The sequence below is a fragment of the Nyctereutes procyonoides genome, unplaced genomic scaffold (genome assembly GCF_905146905.1).
Source record: "Nyctereutes procyonoides isolate TBG_1078 unplaced genomic scaffold, NYPRO_anot_genome, whole genome shotgun sequence".
NCBI lineage: Eukaryota > Metazoa > Chordata > Mammalia > Carnivora > Canidae > Nyctereutes > Nyctereutes procyonoides.
This window is the reverse complement of record NW_026575040.1, coordinates 18,892,876-18,911,967: the sequence shown is the minus strand read 5'-3', so window position 1 is coordinate 18,911,967 and position 19,092 is coordinate 18,892,876. Positions and strand designations below refer to the sequence as shown.

Genomic DNA, 19,092 nt, shown 5'->3' with positions numbered 1-19,092 from the left:
CTGAATATATCCTGCCAGCCCTTTCTGGCCTGCCAGGTCTCTGTGGAGAGGTCTGCTGTTACCCTAATATTCCTCCCCATGAAAGTCAGGGACTTCTTGTCTCTTGCTGCTTTAAGGATCTTCTCTTTATCTTTGGAATTTGCAAGCTTCACTATTAAATGTCGAGGTGTTGAACGGTTTTTATTGATTTTAGGGGGGGATCTTTCTATTTCCTGGATCTGAATGCCTGTTTCCCTTCCCAGATTGGGAAAGTTTCAGCTAGGATTTGTTCAAATACATATTCTGGCCCTCTGGCCCTTTCGGCGCCCTCGGGAACCCCAATTAAACGTAGGTTTTTCTTCCTTAGGTTGTCATTTATTTCCCTTAATCTGTCTTCATGGTCCCTTAATTGTTTATCTCTTTTTTCCTCAGTTTCCCTCTTTGCCATTAACTTGTCTTCTATGTCACTCACTCGTTCTTCCACCTCGTTAACCCTCGTCGTTAGGACTTCTAGTTTGGATTGCATCTCATTCAATTGATTTTTTTTTTAATTTTTTTTTTTATTTATTTATTTATGATAGTCACAGAGAGAGAGAGAGAGAGGCAGAGACACAGGCAGAGAGAGAAGCAGGCTCCATGCACCAGGAGCCCGACGTGGGATTCGATCCCGGGTCTCCAGGATCGCGCCCCGGGCCAAAGGCAGGCGCCAAACCGCTGCGCCACCCAGGGATCCCTCATTCAATTGATTTTTAATTTCTGCCTGATTGGATCTAAATTCTGCAGTCATGAAGTCTCGTGAGTCCTTAATGCTTTTTTCTAGAGCCACCAGTAGCTGTAGAATAGTGCTTCTGAATTGGCTTTCTGACATTGAAGTGTAATCCAGATTTTGTAACTCTGTGGGAGAGAGGGCTGTTTCTGATTCTTTCTTTTGAGTTGAGGTTTTCCTTCTAGTCATTTTGCTCAGTGCAGAGTGGCCAAAAACAAGTTGTATTGGAACACGGGGGAGTATCACTGGTCCGTCTAGCTGGTCTTCTGGGGGAGGGGCCTGCTGTGCTGATTTTCAGGTGTTAGCACTTGGGGGAGCTGCTCTGCCCCTGCCTGCTGCCGGGCTCAGCGGGGGTTGTTTACCCCGTGGGGCCCCAGGAGGAACAGCAGCAGTGGCTATGGCAACTCTGGAAGCCTGGATTTAGCCTCCGCAGGAACTACGGGGCTCGGGCTCTCGGTTCTCTGTCCGCAGGGCCTGGAGGCTCCGGGGCGGGGCCGCTGATCTGCTCAGCTCGGGGCGGGAGCGTCCTTGCTGTCCTGGGCCCTCCCGGCCTCTGCCTGTCCCGGGGGAGGCCGGATCCTGGGCTGTGTCCCGGCGCCCTGTGCTCCGGAGCCTGCGCTGGTGGATTCGCGCTCCCGCCCTGCAGCCCCCTCCGCGGAGCCGCCGCCCGAGCCCCTCCGAGCTGCTCCGGTCGGTCCCGCCGTGCGCGCTGCAGCCCTTAGGGAGCTCGGCGCACTCTCCCGGGGCGCAGGTGTCTGTTAGTGTCCCCGGGAGCCCGAGGGCATCCCCGCCCTCCTGGGTCCTGCTCTAACTCCCTGCAGGTGCCTTTCCACCCGGGAAGGTTGGTGCAGCTCCTGCTTCTCCGGGACGGGACGGGGCTCTCCTGTCCTGGGGACACTCGCCCCGGCCTCAGCCCGGCTCCTCGCGGGGCCCCTCCCCCTCGGAGGCCTTTTGTTTCTTTATTTCTTTCTTCCCCGTCTTCCTACCTTGATAGAAGCGCGAACTTTTCTCACTGTAGCATTCCAGCTGGTCTCTCTTTAAATCTCAGGCCGAATTCGTAGATTTTCAGGATGATTTGAAGGTTATCTAGGTAATTTGGTGGGGACAGGTGATTTGGGGACCCTGCTCTTCCGCCATCTTGCCCCTCCCCCCAATATCCTGAATTTTTGTTTATAAGGGTCAAGGTTCATTTCATTATTGGTATATATGGAGCACTATTTGTTGAGATTATCCTTTACCATTGAATTGCCCTGACACTTCTGTTGAAAATTAGTTGCCCACATATGTGTGCTACTATTTCTAGAATCTCTCTTCTGTTCCATTGATCTCTGTGTCTGTCTTTATGCTAATAGCACACTGTCTTGATTATTACATCTTTATAATAAAATCTTGAAAGCATGTAGTATGATTTTGTTCTTTTTAGAAATTGCTTTGGCTGTTTTAGGTCCTGTGCATTTCCATATAAATCTTAGAATTACCTTGCCTATTTCTACAAAAAGTTTTTTTGGAGTTTTCATTGGAGTTGCACTGAATCTGTAGATGAATTTGGGGAAAAGTGGCCTCTTAACAATACTGTGTTTTTCACATCATGAATAGAGCATATCTATTTTGTAAGCCTTCTTCATTTTCTCTAGGCAATATTTTTGTAGTTTTCAGCCTACAGGTCTTATACATTTTTCCCCCACACTTAGCCCTTATATTTAATCTCTCTTCATGTTACTATAAATTTTTAAAATTTCAATTCCCAGTCATTTGTTGCTAGAATAGAGAGATGCAGTTTACTTTCATATATTCAATTCGTATCTTGAAACTTTGCTAAAATCTAGAATTTTTTTCTTCTAGAATCCTTAGTATTTTTTTTAAGATTTTATTTATTCATGAGACACACAGAGAGGCAGAGACATAGGCAGAGGAAGAAGCAGGCTCTCTGCAGGGAGCCTGATGCAGGACTCAATCCCAGGACCGTAGGATCATGACCTGAGCCAAAGGCAGACGCTCAACCACTGAGCCACCAGACGCCCTGAATCCTTAGAATTCTACACAGGCCAAGGGTAGGCGTAGTTTTTCTATAAAGGGCCAGCTAATAACTATTTTAGGTTTTGTGGGCTGATATGGTCCCTGTGGCATATTCTTCACCAGATTTCTTTCTTTCTTTTTTTTTTTTTTTTAGTTTATTTAGCCTTGTCAAAATCATCCTTATTAGTTCATGTGAAAATATTTTGAATTTCAATTTCTTTACAGATACAAAAGTATTCTATATAGAGGCTATCTGTATCTTACTGTGTGATTTGGGTGTTTTTCAAGGAATCTCTCCATTTTATCTATGTTGTCAAATTTATTATGGTTTCAGGTCTCACATTTTTTTTAAATTTTACTCCCTTATTGTCCTTTAAATAACTGTCTAATCTATAGTGATGTTCCTCCACATTATCATAGGTTTCCTTTTTTCCCCTCATTCTTAATATTGGTTATTTGTATCCTCTTTTCCTGCTCAGTCTTACTAGAGCCTTAGTAAATCTGCTTTCATTGTTTTTCCTCAGTTTTCTTTTATTGATTTTTGCTCTTTGTTATTTCCTTCTCTTTTCTTTTCTTTTTTTTTAATATTTTATTTTTATTTATGAGAAACAGAGAGAGAGAGGCAGAGATACAGGCAGAGGGAGAAGCAGGCTCCATGCAGGAAGCCTGACGTGGGACTTGATCCCGGGTCTCCAGGATCAGGCCCGGGGCTGAAGGCAGCGCTAAACCGCTGAGCCACCCAGGCTGCCCTCCTTCTCTTTTCTTAATTGGGTTCAGTTCTTTTCTAGTTTATTGAAATGGAAGCAGACCTGTTGATTTGAAACCTTTCTTTTCTAATATAAGCATTTAACATTATAAATTTCCTCTATGCATTCTTTCAGCTAAACTTTGATTTGTCACATTTTCATTTTCAGAATACCTTCTAATTTTCCTCTGATTTATTACGAGCTATTTAGTAGCTTGTCATTTCATTAACAAATATTTGGGAATTTTTCCAGATACCTTTCTTAATGATTTCTAATTTAATCCCATAGTGGGCATACCATGCCTTTGTTCTTGTTTTGTTTTGTTTTAAATTCAAACCTAGTTAACATACAGGGTTATATTAGTTACAAGTATACAATAGAGTGATTGGACAATTCTATACATTACTCTGTGCTCATCATGAAAAGTATACTTTTTAATCCCCATCACCTATTTAACCCATTGCCCTACTCAACTCCCCTTTGGTGACCATCATTTCTTTTTCATTAACTCTTGATTTGTCTCTCTCTCTCTCTCTCTCTCTTTTTCTCAATCACTCTTCTTCTGCTGTGCTCATTTATTTTCTTAATTTCCACATGAGTGAAATCATACAGTAGTTTTCTTTCTCTGGCTGACTTATTTCATTTAGCATTATACTCCCTTAGTTCTATCCATGATGTTGCAAGTGGCAAGATTCCATTCGTTTTTGTGGCTGAATAATATTTCATTTTGTATTGGATATACACCACTTCTTTATCCATTTATCAGTTGATGGACACTTGGGCTGTTTCTGTATTTTATTATTTTAAATAATGCTACGATAAAGAGATAAACATATATATATATTTTTTTGAATTTGAATTTTTTTTAAATACTCTTGATATTCTTTGGGTAAACACTGAGTAGTGGAATTACTAGATCATATGGTATTTCTATTTTTGAATTTTTTCAGGAAACTTCATATTATTTTCCACAGTGGCTGCACCAGTTTTCATTCTCACCAACAATGCACAAGGATTCCTTTTTCACCACATCCTTGTCAAAACTTGTTGTTTCTTGTGTTGTTTTTTTGTTTTTTTTTTTTTTTTTTTTTAGCCATTCTGGCATGTATAAGGTGATACGTCTTGCGGTTTTGATTTGCATTTCCTGGATGCCCATCTATATGTCTACTCTGGAGAAAAGTCTATTCGTGTCTTTTACTCATTTTTAATTGGATTGTTTTTTGGGGGGATGTTGTAGAAGTTCTTTATATATTTTGGATGTTAACCCTTTATGGGATATGTCTTTTGCAAATATCTTCTCCCATTCAGTAGGTTGCATTTTAGTTTTGTTGATTATTTCCTTCACTGTGCAAAAGCTTTTTGTTTTGATGTAGTCCCAATAATTTTTGCTTTTATTTCCTTTGTCTCAGGAGTCATATCTTGAAAAATGTTGCGACAGCTAAAGTCGGAATTACTGCCTATGCTCTTTTAAGGTTTTTATGGTTTCAGGTCTCACATTTAGACATTTATCCATTTTGAATTTATTTTTGTGTATGTTGTAAGAAAGGGGTCCAGTTTCATTCTTTTGCATGTAGCTGTCCAGTTTTCCCAACTTGGCTTGTTAAAGAGACCATCTTTTTCCCATTGCATATTGTTTCTTCCTTTGTTAAAGATTAATTGACCATGTAATTGTGGGTTTATTTCTGGGCTCTCTATTCTGTTCTGTTGATCTTTGTGTTATTTTTGTGTTAGTACCATTCTGTTTTGATTACTATAGCTTTGTAGTATGACTTGAAGTCTGCAATTAGGATACCTTTAGATTTCTTTTTTTAAAAGATTTTCTTTATTTATTCATAAGAGATGCAGAGAGAGGCAGAGAGAGAAGCAGGCTCCCTACAGGAAGCCTGCTGTGGGACTCGATCCCAGGACCCTGGGATCATAACCTAAGCCAAAGGCAGATGCTCAACCACTTAGCCACTCAGGTACCCCTAGATTTATTTTTCTTTTTCAGGATTACTTTGGCTATTTGGGGTCTTTTGAGGTTCCATACAAATTTTAGGATTGTTTGTTCTAGTTCTGTGAAAAATGCTGGTGGTATTATTTTTTTAAGATTTATTTATTTGAGAGCGAGAGGTGAGGGTGGAGCAGTGGGAAAGAATCTCAAACAGACTCCTCACTGAGTGCTGATCACAAAGTGGGGATTGATCTTACAATCCTGAGCCGAAATCAAGAGTCAGATGCTTAACCAACTGAGCTACCTAGGTGCCCCTGCTGGCTGTATTTTGATAGGGATTGCATTAAATCTGTAGATTGCTTTGGTAGTATGGACATTTTAACAGTTCTTGCAATCCATGAACATGGAATATCTTTCCATTTCTTTGTGTTGTCTTCAATTATTTTCGTCAATGTTACACAGTTTTCAGAGTACAAGTCTTTCACATAGTGAAAGTTTTACTTCTTTACTACCAATGTGGATGCCTTTTGTTTCTTTCTGTTCGATTGCTGTGGCTAGGACTTCCAATTCTATAGTGAATAAGAGTGATGGGAGTAGACATCCTTGTCTTGTTCCTGACTTTAAGGTAAAGCTCTCAGTTTTGCACCATTGAATATGATGTACGCTGTGAGATTTCATAGAAGGCCTTTATTATGTTTAGGTAAACCTACTTTGTTGATGGTTTTTTGTGTTGTTGGGTTTTTAAAAATCATGAATGGATGCACTTTATCAAATGCTTTTTTTTCTGCATCTATTGAAATGACTATTATGGTTTGTATTCTTTCTCTTAGTAATGTGATCTATCATGTTGATTGATTTATGAATGCTGAATCACCTTGGCATCCCAGGGATAAATCCCACTTGATTGTGATGAATGATTTTTTTAAATGTACTGTTGGATTTCATTTGCTAATATTTTCTTGAGGATTTCTGCATATATGTTCATCAGAGAGATTGGCTTATAGTTTGTTTTATTTTTGTTGTATCTTTATCTGGTGTTGGTATCAGAGTAATGCTGCTCTTATAGAATAAATTTGGAAGTTTCCCTTCTTCTATTTGTTGGAATACTTTGAGAAGAATAGGTATTATTAACTCTTTTTAAAATATTTGGTAGAATTTTCCTGTGAAGCTTTCTGGTTCTGGACTTGTGTTTGTTAGGATCTTTTTGATTACTTATGCAATTTCATTGCTGGTAATTAGTTTATTCAAAATTTCTATTTCTTCAGTTTTGGTAGGTTATGTGTTTCTAGGAACTTAACAGTTTCTTTCAGGTTGTCCAGGTTGTGGCAAATAATAATTCTTTGTATTTATGTGGTGTTTGTAGTCATTTCTCTTTGGTGGTTTTATTTGAGTCCTCTCCCCTGCCCCTCACTTTTTTTCTTGGGTCTTGCTAGAGGTTTTCAATTTTTTTGAGCTTTTTAAAGAACCACCTCCTGGTGTCATTGATCTGTTGTTTTTATAGTTTCTATATCACTTATTTCTGCTATAAGCTTTATTATTTCCTTCCTTCTGCTGGTTTTGGGTTTTGTTTTTTCTTTTTCTAACTCCTTTAGGTGTAAGATTAGGTAGTTTGAGATTTTTCTTGTTTCTTGAGGTAGACCTGTATTGCTATAAACTTCTCTTTTAGAACTGCTTTTGCTACATCCCAAAGATTTTGCACTGTTGTGTTTTCATTTTCACTTATTTACATGTAATTTTTTATTTCTTCTTTGATATCTTGGTTCACCCATTAATTTTTTAGTAGCATGTTATTTAGCCTCCATGTATTTGTGCTCTTCCCAGATTTTTTTCTTGTGTTTGATTTCTAGTTTCATAGCACCATAGTCAGAAAAGTACATGGTATGACTTCAGTATTTTTTAATCTGTTGAGACTTGTTTTGTGGCCTAAATGTCTGCTCTGGAGAGTGTTTCATATGTGCTTGAAAAGAATCTCTATTCTGCTATTTTAGGATGTTCTGAATATATCTGTTAAGTCCATTTGGTCCATTGTATCATTTAAAGCCACTCTTTCCTTGTTGATTTTGTTTAGATGATCTGATCTGTCCATTGATATAAGTGGGGTGTTAAAGTCCCCTACTATTATTGCATTACTATCCATTAGTTCCTTTATGTTTTACTGTTTTACATATTTGGGTGCTTTCATGTTGGGTATATAAGCATTTACAATTGTATCTACTTATTGGATTGTCCCCTTTATTATTTTATATAGTCCTTCTTTGTCTTGTTAGTGTTTTAAAATCTATTTTGTCCAATATAAGTACTGTTACCCCATCTTTCTTTTGACATCCGACTGCACAATAAATGTTTCTCTATCCCCTCATTTTCAATCTGCAGGTGTCTTTAGGTCTAAAGTAAGTCTCTTGTAGGCAGCATATAGATGGGTTTTGTTTTTTCATCCATTCTGTCACCCTCTGTTTCAGTTGGAGCATTTAGTCCATTTACAGAGTAATTATTGATAGATAAGTATTTAATATTTTGTTACTTGTTTTGTGGTTTTTATTGTAGTTTTTCTGATTCTTTCTTGTCTTGCTCTCTTCCGTGGTTTGCTAACTTTCTTTAGTGATATACTTGGATTCATTTTTCTTTATTCTGTGCATATTTATTACTGATTTTTGATTTATGGTTACCATTAGGTGTGTATATAACATCTTTTGCATTTAGCAGTCTATATGAAGTTGATGGTTGCTTAAGTTTGAATCCATTTTTTTCTCCTACCTTGTTTTAGGTTTATGATGTCATATTTTATATCCTTTTATGTTGTGAATCCCTTGAGTATTTTTATAGACATACTTATTTTTACTGCTTTTGTGTTTCCTATTTTTCATACTCTCACTGATCGTCTTTACTTTCCACTCAGAGTCCCCTTGAATATTTCTTGTAGGGCTTGTTTAGTGCTTATGAACTCCATTAGTTTTTGTCTGAGAAAAAAAAAAAAAGATTTTATTTATTCATGGAGACACATAGAGGCAGAGACATAGGCAGAGGGAGAAGCAGGCTCCCTGCAGGGAGCCCGATACAGGACTGGATCCCAGAACCCCGGGATCATGCCCTGAGCCAAAGGCCAAATGCTCAGCCACTGACCCACCCATGTGCCCCTGTCTAAGAAACTCTTCTTCTCTCCTTCTATTATGAATGATAACCTTACTGGATTGAATATTCTTCACTGCAGGTTTTTCCCTTTCAGCACTTTGAATGTGTCATGCCATTTTCTTCTGGCCTGCTAAGTTTCTGTTGAAAAATCTGCTGATAGCCTTATGGGCTTTCCCCTTATATGTAACTCTTCTTTTCTCTTGCTGCTTTTGAGTTTCTTTTCTTTCTCACTATATTTTGCCATTTTAATTTCTATGTCTTGGTATGGACCTCTTTGAGTCGATTTTGTTGGGCAATATCTGTGCCTCCAGGATCTGGATATCTGTTTCCTTCTCCAGATTAGGGAAGTTTTCAGCTGTTATGTCTTCACTTAAATATTCTGCTCTCTTTTCTCTCTTCTTCTTCTGAATCCCTATAATGTGAATATATTAAATGTGGTGGAGTCACTGAATTCCCTAAGTCTATTCTCATTTTACATAATTTTTTTCTCATTTGCTCAGCTTACTTTCTGTTACTCTGTCTTCCAGATCATTAATTTGTTCCTCTCTTTCCTCTAGCCTATTATTTATTCCATCAAGTATATTTTTAATTTCAATTGTTTTTTCTTCATCTCTGATCAGTTCTTTTTTTAAAATGTCTGTGTTAAGGATCCCACTAATGTCTTTTACTCTTCTCAAGTCCAGTGAGTATGTTTATGATCATTACTAAATTCTCTGTCAGGCATATTTATCTCTGTTTCTCTTAGGTGTCTTGCTAAGATTTTGTCCTGTTCTTTCATATGGGACATATTCCTCTGTCTCCTAATTTTGCCTAACTCTCTTTGTTCCTGTGTGTTGGGAAAGTCAGCTACCTCTGTTGTGCCAAAACGTAGTGGGCAGGGGGTGTAGGGGGTGTATTTTTAGCAAAGTGGTGCTGGTCTTCCAGGGGATGGAGCTGTTGGGAAGACCAGGCATCTGGGATGCTCTGCAGGTTGCACAGGAGCAGGCAAGCGAGGGGTGCAGTTTTACCAATGTGTGCATGTCATCCGTAGGAGGTTGGGAGATGCAGTATTGGCAAAGATTGCACTATTCTCAGGGAGGGGACCTACAATGAAGGGACTGAAGCAGTTGTGTTTGGAGGCAGTAGGGCATGGTCTAAGCAAGTTAGGTAGTGAATGCAGATGCTGAGCTGGTTCCCATAGGTGATCATGTGATTATGCTTGGGGGCAGGAGAGGGAAATGGAGGCTGCCAGCTCCTTTGTTCCTAGAGAAGTTCCTCAGGGAACTCCGAAGTTAGTAACTAACTCTCCCAGATGTTTTTCTTTTCTTTTTATAGATTTTATTTGAGAGAGCAACCTAGAGAGAGAGCACACAAATGGAGGGAGGGACAGAGGTGGAGGGAGAAGCAGACTCCCTGCTAAGCAGGGAGCCTGATGCAAGGCTTGATTCCAGGACTCCAGGATTGTGACCTGAGCCAAAGTCAGATGCTTAATCAGCTGAGCTACCTAGGTGCCCCCAGATGTTTTTTCAAACTGCTGCTTTAAGCTGTGTCTCTGGGGCTGTTTTTTGTGCTGACTCTTTAAGGGTGGGGACTCCGCTTCCTATTGTCCTCTGGGATCTCCCATAGCTGGGCCTGCTGATTTTTAAAGTTCCAGGCTTTTAGTATCACTGGTTCTAAGAACTCTTGAAATTTGACCCCTCTGATTTTCACAGCCAAATGCCACGGGGCTTTGTCTTCCCTCTGCAGGCTCCCCAGTGTGATAGTCTGTTTCTCACCCCTTTCCACACCTACCGCTTCCTCTCTCTGGTGGCCAGACCTGTGGGGTTTAGCTGCCAACTGCATATCTACCCTTCCCACTCTCTTTGATGTGGCCTTTTCTCTACATTTAGTTGTGGAGTTTGTTCTTCCAGTTTTCAGGTCATTTTCTGGGTTATCTGCACTGATGTAAGTGTTACCTAGTTGTATCTCAGGACAAGGTTAATTTAGGGACCTCCTACTCGGTCTTCCTGAGCATTTGTTCTTACTTGAATCATTGTAAATTTATAGAGCTTTGTTTTATGGCCTGGAATGTGATTTAAATTGGCATATGTTCCCTGTCTCCTGGTAAAGAATGTATATTCTGTGTTTACTGGGAGGAGTATTCAGTAAATGTCAATCATGTCAAGTTGCTTGATAGTGTATTCAAGTCTTCTGTATCTTTACATATTTTAGTTACTTGTTCTATCAGTGATTGAGAAGGGGTGCTGATCTCCAAACAGAATTGTGGATTATTTTCCCTTTTTCAGTTTTGGCAGTTTTTGCATCATGTACTTTGGAGGCCTAATGGTAGATACATTAAAATATAAGATTGTTATGTCCTCATAATGAGATGAACCCTTTATTATTGTGATACAACTTATATTCCTCATAATTGTCTTTGTTGTGATATACTCTTAGATATTAAGTAACTGCAGCTTTTTTTTTTAAGGTTTGTTTGTTTCTTTAATGTAGTCTCCATGCCCAATGAGGGGCTTAAACTCATGACCCTGAGATTAAGAGTCACATCGCATGCCCTACCAACTAAGCCAGCCAGACACCCACTTTAGTTGTCTTTTAATTAGTGATAGCATCAGGATATCTTTTTTCCATCCTTTTACTTATAACTCCTTTGTATCTTATATAGGCAGCATACAGTTGAGTACTTTTTACTTATTCATTCATTTGTTCAATGTCACAGTCTCTGACTTTTCAATGGAATGTTTAGAATTACATTTAATTCGATTATTAATATGGTTGGGTTTAATTTTGTTCTTGTTTTTTATACCTAATTTTCTTTCCCTTCTTTCTCTCCTTTTGAATATTCTTTTAATGATTCCGTTTTATCTCCTGTATTGTCTCAACTTTTCTATGAACATTTTAGTATTTATCATACACTTCTTTAACTTACCATTGTCTGTCTTCCAGTAATATTACAGCACTTTTTGAATAATGTAAGAACCTTTTAGTAGTGTACTTTCATTTACTCTCGTACCATTTTTGCTATTGTTATATATTTTACTTATACACAAACTCCACACTACATCATTACCTTTTGCCTTAAAGAATTACCTTTTAAAATTAAAAATTAGGGGATCCCTGGGTGGTGCAGCAGTTTAGTGCCTGCCTTTGGCCCAGGGCGCGATCCTGGAGACCAGGGATCGAGTCCCACGTCAGGCTCCCTGCGTGGAGCCTGCTTCTCCCTCTGCCTGTGTCTCTCCCTCTCTCTCTCTCTTTCTCTGTGTCTATCATGAATAAATAAAATAAAATCTTTAAAAATAAATAAATTAAATTAAAAATTAATTTTGAAAAAAAATTAAAAATTAATTTTGGTATAGTACACATAAAAATACCCTTTTATGTTTTAAGTGTACAGTTCATGGTATTACATATATGCATACTATTACGCAGCCAGACTCCAGAACTTTTTTGTCATCTTGCAAAAACTGAAACTGTGTTCATTAAACAGCAATTCCCCATTCCCCTTTCCATCACCCTGACAACCACAATTCTACTTTCTATCTTTATGATTTTGACCACTCTATATGGTGGTTTATGTCACATAAATGGTTCATACAGTGTTTCTCTTTTTGTGACTGATTTATTTCACATAGCATGATGTCTTCAAGTTTCATCCATGTTGTACCATGTGTCAAAATTTCATTCCTTTTTAAGGCTTAGTAATAATCCACTGTGTGTGTGTGTGTGCGCGCGCATGCGCACGTGTGTGTGTATACAAACAAACCAGCCACATTTTGTTTATCCACTAGTCTGTGGATAAATACTTGGGTTGCTCCCACCTTTTGGCTATTACGAATAATCCTGCCATGAACATGAGTGTACAATTAATTAAGACCCTGCACTCAATTATTTTGGATATATGTCCAGATGTGGAATTACTGGATCATATGGTAAATCTTTCATTTTTTAAGAAACAACCATATTGCTTTTTTAAGAAACAACCATATTGCTTTTCCACACAGCTGCATCATTTTGCATCCTCACCATTGATGCATGAGGATTCCAACTTCTTTTTTTTTTTTTAAGATTTTATTTATTCATGAGAGATACAGGGAGGCAGAGACATAGCCAGCGAGAAGCAGGCTCCCTCTTGGGAGCCTGATGCAGGACGCAATCCCAGGACCCTGGGATCATGACCTCAGCCAAAGGCAGACACGCAACCACTTAGCTCCCAGGTTCTCAGGGTGCCAATTTCTCTGTATCCTCATCAGCACTCATTTGTTGTTTCTTTTGCTTTTGGTTTTATTTTATGGTAGTCATCCTAATGTTTATTAGGTGGTTCTCTCATTGTGATTTTGGTTTGCATTTCCCTAATGAGTGGTGATGCTGACCACCGTTTTATGTGCTTGTTAGTCATTTATATATCTTCTTTGGAGAAAGGTCTAAAAAAATATGCAAAGGACTCATTGTGCTCTTTTAATGATTTGGAGTTCTTTACATATTCTGGATTTTAACTCCTTATCAGATACATGATTTGCAAATATCTGCAAACCATTCTATAGGTTGCCTTTCACTCTGTTGATTTCGTCCTTTGATGCAGTCCAGTTTATTTTTTCTTCTGTACTGTTGGTGTTCTAAGAAATCCTAACTAAATCCAATATCATGTACCATGTCCTCTGTTTTCTTCTAACAGTTTCATAATTTTAGGATTACATTTAGATGTCTAAACTAACTAAATTTGAGTTAATTTTTATATATGGCATAATATAGGGGTATAAGTTCATTATTTTGCTTGGGGATATCAAGTTTCCTAGCACTGTTTATTAGAGAAGATGTCGTTTTCCAGGCTTGACACCCTTGTCCATAATCATTTGTTCTTATGTACATAGGTTTATTTCTGGGCTCTCTATTCCATTGGTCTATATGTCTTTTATGAAGGTATCATATTGTTTTTGATTCTTGTAGCGTTGTCATAAATTTTGAAATCAGGAAGTATGAGACCTCCAACTTTGTTATTCATTTTCGGAATTGTTTGGCTATTTGTGATCTTTTGAGATTCCCTATGAATATTAGGATGGATCTTTCTATTTCTGTAAGAAACAATTGGGATTTTGATAGAGATTACATTTAAACTGTATCTTTGGGGTAGTATTGGCATCATAACTATTAAATCTTTCCAATCCACACAGAATTTCTGTCCATTTGTGTCTAAATTCTTTCAGCAGTGTTTTGAAATTTTCTATGTAGAAGTCTTTCACCTCCTTGGCTACGTTTATTCCTAAGTATTTTGTTCTTTTTGATGGTTATTAATTTTTAGGAATGTTCGTTATTAATATATAAAAATATAGGTGATTTTTGTGTATTGATTCTGTATCTTGCTGCTTTACCAAATGAAGTTATTCTTAGTTTTTTTTATGGAATCTTTTGGGTTTTCTGCATTTTGTGTTATCTGTGAACAGGAATAATCGCTTCTTTTTTATTTGAATGCCTTTGATTTATTTTTTCTCCCCTAGCTGCTCTGACCAAGATTTCTAGGACTATGTTGGATAAAACTGGCAAAAGCAGGTATCCTTGTCTTGTTCCTGATCATAGAGAAAAAGCTTCCAGTCTTTTACCAGTGAGTATATGATCTGTGGGCTTTTCATATATGGCTATTATGTTGAAGTGGGAGCATTCTGTTCCTTCTGTAATGTTTTTATCATGAAATTGTGTTGAATCTTCTCATATGCTTTATCTACATCAATTGAGAGGATTGTGTGTTTTTTTTCCTTCCGTTAATGTGGAGTGTTCCGTCAGTTGATTTTTTGTATGTTGAACCATCATCCTTGCTTCCAGGAATATATTCCACTTGGTCATTCTGTATAATCCTTTTCATGTACTGTGGAATTCAGTCTGCTATTATTTTGTTGAAGATTTTCACATTTGTGAGGGATTATTGGTCTGTAGTGTTTTTGTCTGGCTTTGGTATCAGGTTAATGCTGGCTTTTATTGAATGAATTTAGAAGTATTTTGGTCTCTTTAATTTGGGGAAAGAATTTGAGGATGATTGGTGTTAATTTTTCTTTAAATATTTGGTAAAATTCACCAGTGAAGCTATTTGGTTTGGGGATTTCCTTGTTGAGAGGTTTTTAAATACTCCTTCAATCTCCTAACTAGTTGTGTATTTGTTTGGATTTCCTGTTTCTTCATCATTCAGTTTTAGTAGACTGGGAGTGTCTAGGAGTTTATTTCGTCTAGGTTATCCAGTTTATTGGTATACCATTGTTCAGAGTATTCTCTTATCCTCTGTATTTCTGTGGTATCAGTTGTAATGTCTTCTCTTCCATTTATAATTTTTTTCTGTAAAGTCGGTTGTAATATCCCCTCTTCCATTTCTGCTGTTGAGTCTTCTCTTTTTTTTCTTAGTCTAGAGTAAAGGTTCGGCAGTTTTGTTGACCTTTTCCAAGAACCAGCTCTTGGCTTCATTGATTTTTCTCTGGTTATTTTATTCTCTATTTCATTTATCTCTAACCTATAGTATTTTCTGTTTTCAACTAGCTTTGGGTTTAGTTCTCTAAGTTATAGTTAGGTTGTTGATTTGAGATCTTTATTCTTTTTTAACATAAGCATTTATAGCTATACATTTTCCCCTTAGTATTGCTTTCCCTACATCCTATAAATTTTGGTACATTGTGTTTTCATTGTCATTTATCTGAAGATATTCTCTTATTTCCCTGACAATTTCTTCTTTAACTCATTGATTAAGAGTGTTAATTCTCACATATTTATGGATTTTCCATAAATTCTGTTGAATTCTAGTTTCATTTTACTGTGAGCAGGATAGATACTTTGTATGGTTTCAGTCTTTAAAAATTAATACTTGTTTCGTGGCCTAACATGATCTAGGCCAATCTTTCATGTGCATTTTTTAAAAATGTGTATTTTGGGGCACCTGGGTGGTGTAGTCGGTTGAGGGCTGATTCTAGGTTTTGGCTCAGGTTGTGGTATCAGCATGGTGAGATCAAGCTCTGTGTCAGGCTCCATATTCAGCAGAGTCTGCTTGGGTTTCTCTCTGCCCTTATTACCCTCTTCTCTCTATCTCAAATCTTTAGAGAAAAAAAAAGTGTATTTTGCTTTTGTTGGTTGGAATGTTCTGTATATGTCTTTTGGGTCCAGTTGGTTATTCAAGTACTGTTCTTATTGCTCTTTCTAGTTATATCCATAGGTGGGGTATTGAAGTCTATTATTAATTGCAGAGCTGTTTTTTTCTTCTCACCAGTTCTGTCATTGTTTGCCTCATATATTTAGGAACTGATGTTTGGTACATATGTAATTGTTAAAACTCCTTGGTGAATTGAGCCTTTTATTAAAAAATGGCCTTTTTTTGTCTTGTAACTGTTTTGACGTAAAGTCTATCTAATATAGCCACCTCTATCCTCTTTGGGTGCTATTTGCATGCAGTATCTTCATCCTTCATCTATCTATATATATATCATTAGATCTGAAGTGAGTCTCTTGTAGACAGAATACACTTATGTCTTTTTTTTTTTTATCCAATCTAGGGGGAATTTTATTCATTTACATTTCAAGTTATTACTGATGGGGAAGAACTTTCCTATTGCCATTTTGTATTAAAGTTCTTAAAGCTCTTCAGTCACTTAAATGTCTTAATTTCCTAGGAGCTTCAGCCCTGCTTCTTCTAAGGGCCTTAAATGTTATATTTTATTCTTTTGCCTATAATCTCTTGCATTTGTGGTTCTGCAGACCCCCTCTAGCCCTCATGTGCAGCATTTCCCACTACTTTCAGCAGCCTCCAACCTGATAATCTAAACTGTGCCACCATTCCTTCAGTGCTCTGAGTCAGACAAGACAGTCCCTCAAACAATCCTCAGACAAGTCAGAACATTACAATCAGGTTCTACTCTTGTTTCCATGAATTGAGAGGCTTCCTTCCATATCCCAGGAGGGTAAGGAGAAAGGGTGAGCATAAATGCCATGATATTTCCTATCATTTTGAATGTGGCTTTTACTTGGTTAGGTGTTTGCTTGGTTGTTACTGCTACTTAATTGGCTTCTATAGTTCTTATATTGCATTGTATCTTCAATGTTTCCATGTGTGTTCATTGGGGGCAAGGGCCTGGAGCTTCCTAATCTACCATCTTGGTGACATCAATTATCTTTTAAAGTGATTTATTTTAAAAAGAAAAAGTCTAATATTTATTATATGTTATTATTTCTGGTACTTTTTTATGCATGCATATGCATATTCAGATTTCCTTCTGGTATCATGGTCTGTTTTCATGAAAGACTTCCTTTAACATTTAAGTAGATCTTCTTATACTTCATTAAATTTTACTGGTCTGTTTTAAAGTTCACTGGTCCTTTTTCTGCACTGTCCAAATTGCTGCAGAGCTCATTCAGTTAATTTTTGCCAGAATTACAAACTCTTTCTCCCTTGTCAGGCCAGTGGCTGAATTCTCTGCTCAGCTTGCTAGACCACAGCTATTGTCTTTCTTGTGTTTCTAGGGGTCTCACCCTGCACATGGGTATTTGGGGTATTTAGGTGTCTGCCAAGGATTTGAGGGAATTTCAAGGGCTCCATTCTTTCTAGGATTTGCCGCCTAGAAATTTCTACCACCCTGGCAAAGCTGCTGTCTCATTCCTCAGCCCAGTAAGACTACTTTTTCTGTAAGGTCTCTCTTGTGAACCCATAAGGTAGAAAGTGCTCTGAGAAGTCAGCTGAATGTGGACTTCAGCCAGTATATTTCCTTTTTTTTTAAGGATCATATCACTTCCAGTTTCTGCTCACTACCAATTACTCATCTATACCTTCAAATGTTTTTTGTTACCCTCAGAAGAGTTGTCTATTACAAGCCGTCATTATTGGAACTGAATTATTTCTAAAATGTTTACAATGTGTGAGACATGAGCATCACTACAGGTTATCAAAGTTACATTTATTCAGTAATGCAAAGAAGACAACAAAAATTTTATATTTCAGTTAAAAAGTTATAAAAACTATTGTCATGTTAGTAATATTTTTTCCAGTAAAGATTGTGAAGACTATATGGGATTTTTTTTTTCCTTTTGCAGGATATAGCCAATGAGGAACACCAAAAAATTGAAGCATTAAAATCAGAAAATAAGAAGCTAGAAAAACAAAAAGGAGAATTAATGATAGGGTTCAAGAAACAATTAAAATTAATTGATATTTTAAAAAGGCAAAAGGTGAGTCTGTCCTTAAAAAACACAGGAATAGGGATCCCTGGGTGGCACAGCGGTTTGGCGCCTGCCTTTGGCCCAGGGCACGATCCCGGGGATCCGGGATCGAATCCCACATCGGGCTCCTGGTGCATGGAGCCTGCTTCTCCCTCTGCCTGTGTCTCTGCCTCTCTCTGTCTCTCTCTCTCTCTGTGTGACTATCATAAATAAATAAAAATTAAAAAAAAAAAAAAACAAAACACAGGAATACCTGGTGGCTTAGTCAGTTAAACATCTACCTTTGGCTCAGGTCATGATCCCAAGGTCCTGGTTGAGCTCCACATCAGGCTCCCTGCTCAGTGGGGAGTCTGCTTCTCCCTTTCCCTCCCCCTGCTCCTTTTCTCTCTCTCTAAAATCTTAAAAAAAAAAAAAAAAAAGTTAAACCATAGATATTATTTGGACTGCTCTACTAAAATAGTTACTTCTACTTTAGATATGTTTTATAGTTTGACATTCTTAGGCACAAAATTTTATCTATATAACATACACAATAAGATTTATATATCTGTCATCCAAGCACATGGATATTTTCCTGCAAGTAAATTAGTAATGTGGCAAATGGGACTGGAAATACAGTATGGGTACTCCCTAATTATATACAACTATTATCTTAGGGGATTGGCTTGCCTCTTGAAACATTGAAGATTGATTCCAAGCTATATTCCCTTCTGTGCACATGAATCACCTGGTAGTGAGAGGATATGAAGTCATGGTTCTGCCACTTTCTCTTTTTGTAACAGTTAAATGTTACTATATTTATAATTTATAAATTAAAATGTTACTATATTCTCTTAATAGATTGGTGCAGTAACCACCATGGGCAAAATAGGCTTTTACAGGCTGACCATTGAATGTAATTATTTCAAATCTCACGTTTATTGGAATTCAAGTACACATTCCAACAGAGCTGATAATTGATAGCATATTTATATACCTTTATCAATTTTCTCTTGTTCTGTAGTCTACTTTTAATACTAAAACAATATTGATTTGTTATAAATGCAGATGCATATTGAAGCTGCCAAGATGCTGTCTTTTACCGAAGAGGAATTTATGAAGGCACTTGAATGGGGAAATTCATAAGTGATCTACTTTATAACTATGTGACCCATATACATTGTATTTAAAACTTTAATGATTTATTCTTACTCTTTATAAACTTTGATTTCATTGGCTTTCATCAGGTAACTCCAGAGAATTCCCTGTTTAGATTTAGGGGATACAGAATTGACATGTAATTATTAAAGGAAATATTTTATAAAATAGGATAACCCACTTGTTCATAAGTGATAGTTTGTGAGATAGAAATTGTTCTTCTTGACAATAAA

The 19,092-nt window shown here is 37.5% G+C and overlaps 1 protein-coding gene across 1 annotated transcript in view; it reads left to right on the top strand.

The window, feature by feature from the left end:
* TEX9 (testis expressed 9) overlaps positions 1–18,847 on the top strand; it is a 57,200-nt gene extending 38,353 nt beyond the window's left edge. The window contains exons 11-12 of the mRNA XM_055319636.1: positions 17,597–17,731; positions 18,770–18,847. Of these exons, the coding sequence (XP_055175611.1) occupies positions 17,597–17,731; positions 18,770–18,847 (213 nt within the window). The remainder of the gene's footprint in view (positions 1–17,596; positions 17,732–18,769) is intronic.
* Positions 18,848–19,092: the final 245 nt, after the last annotated feature.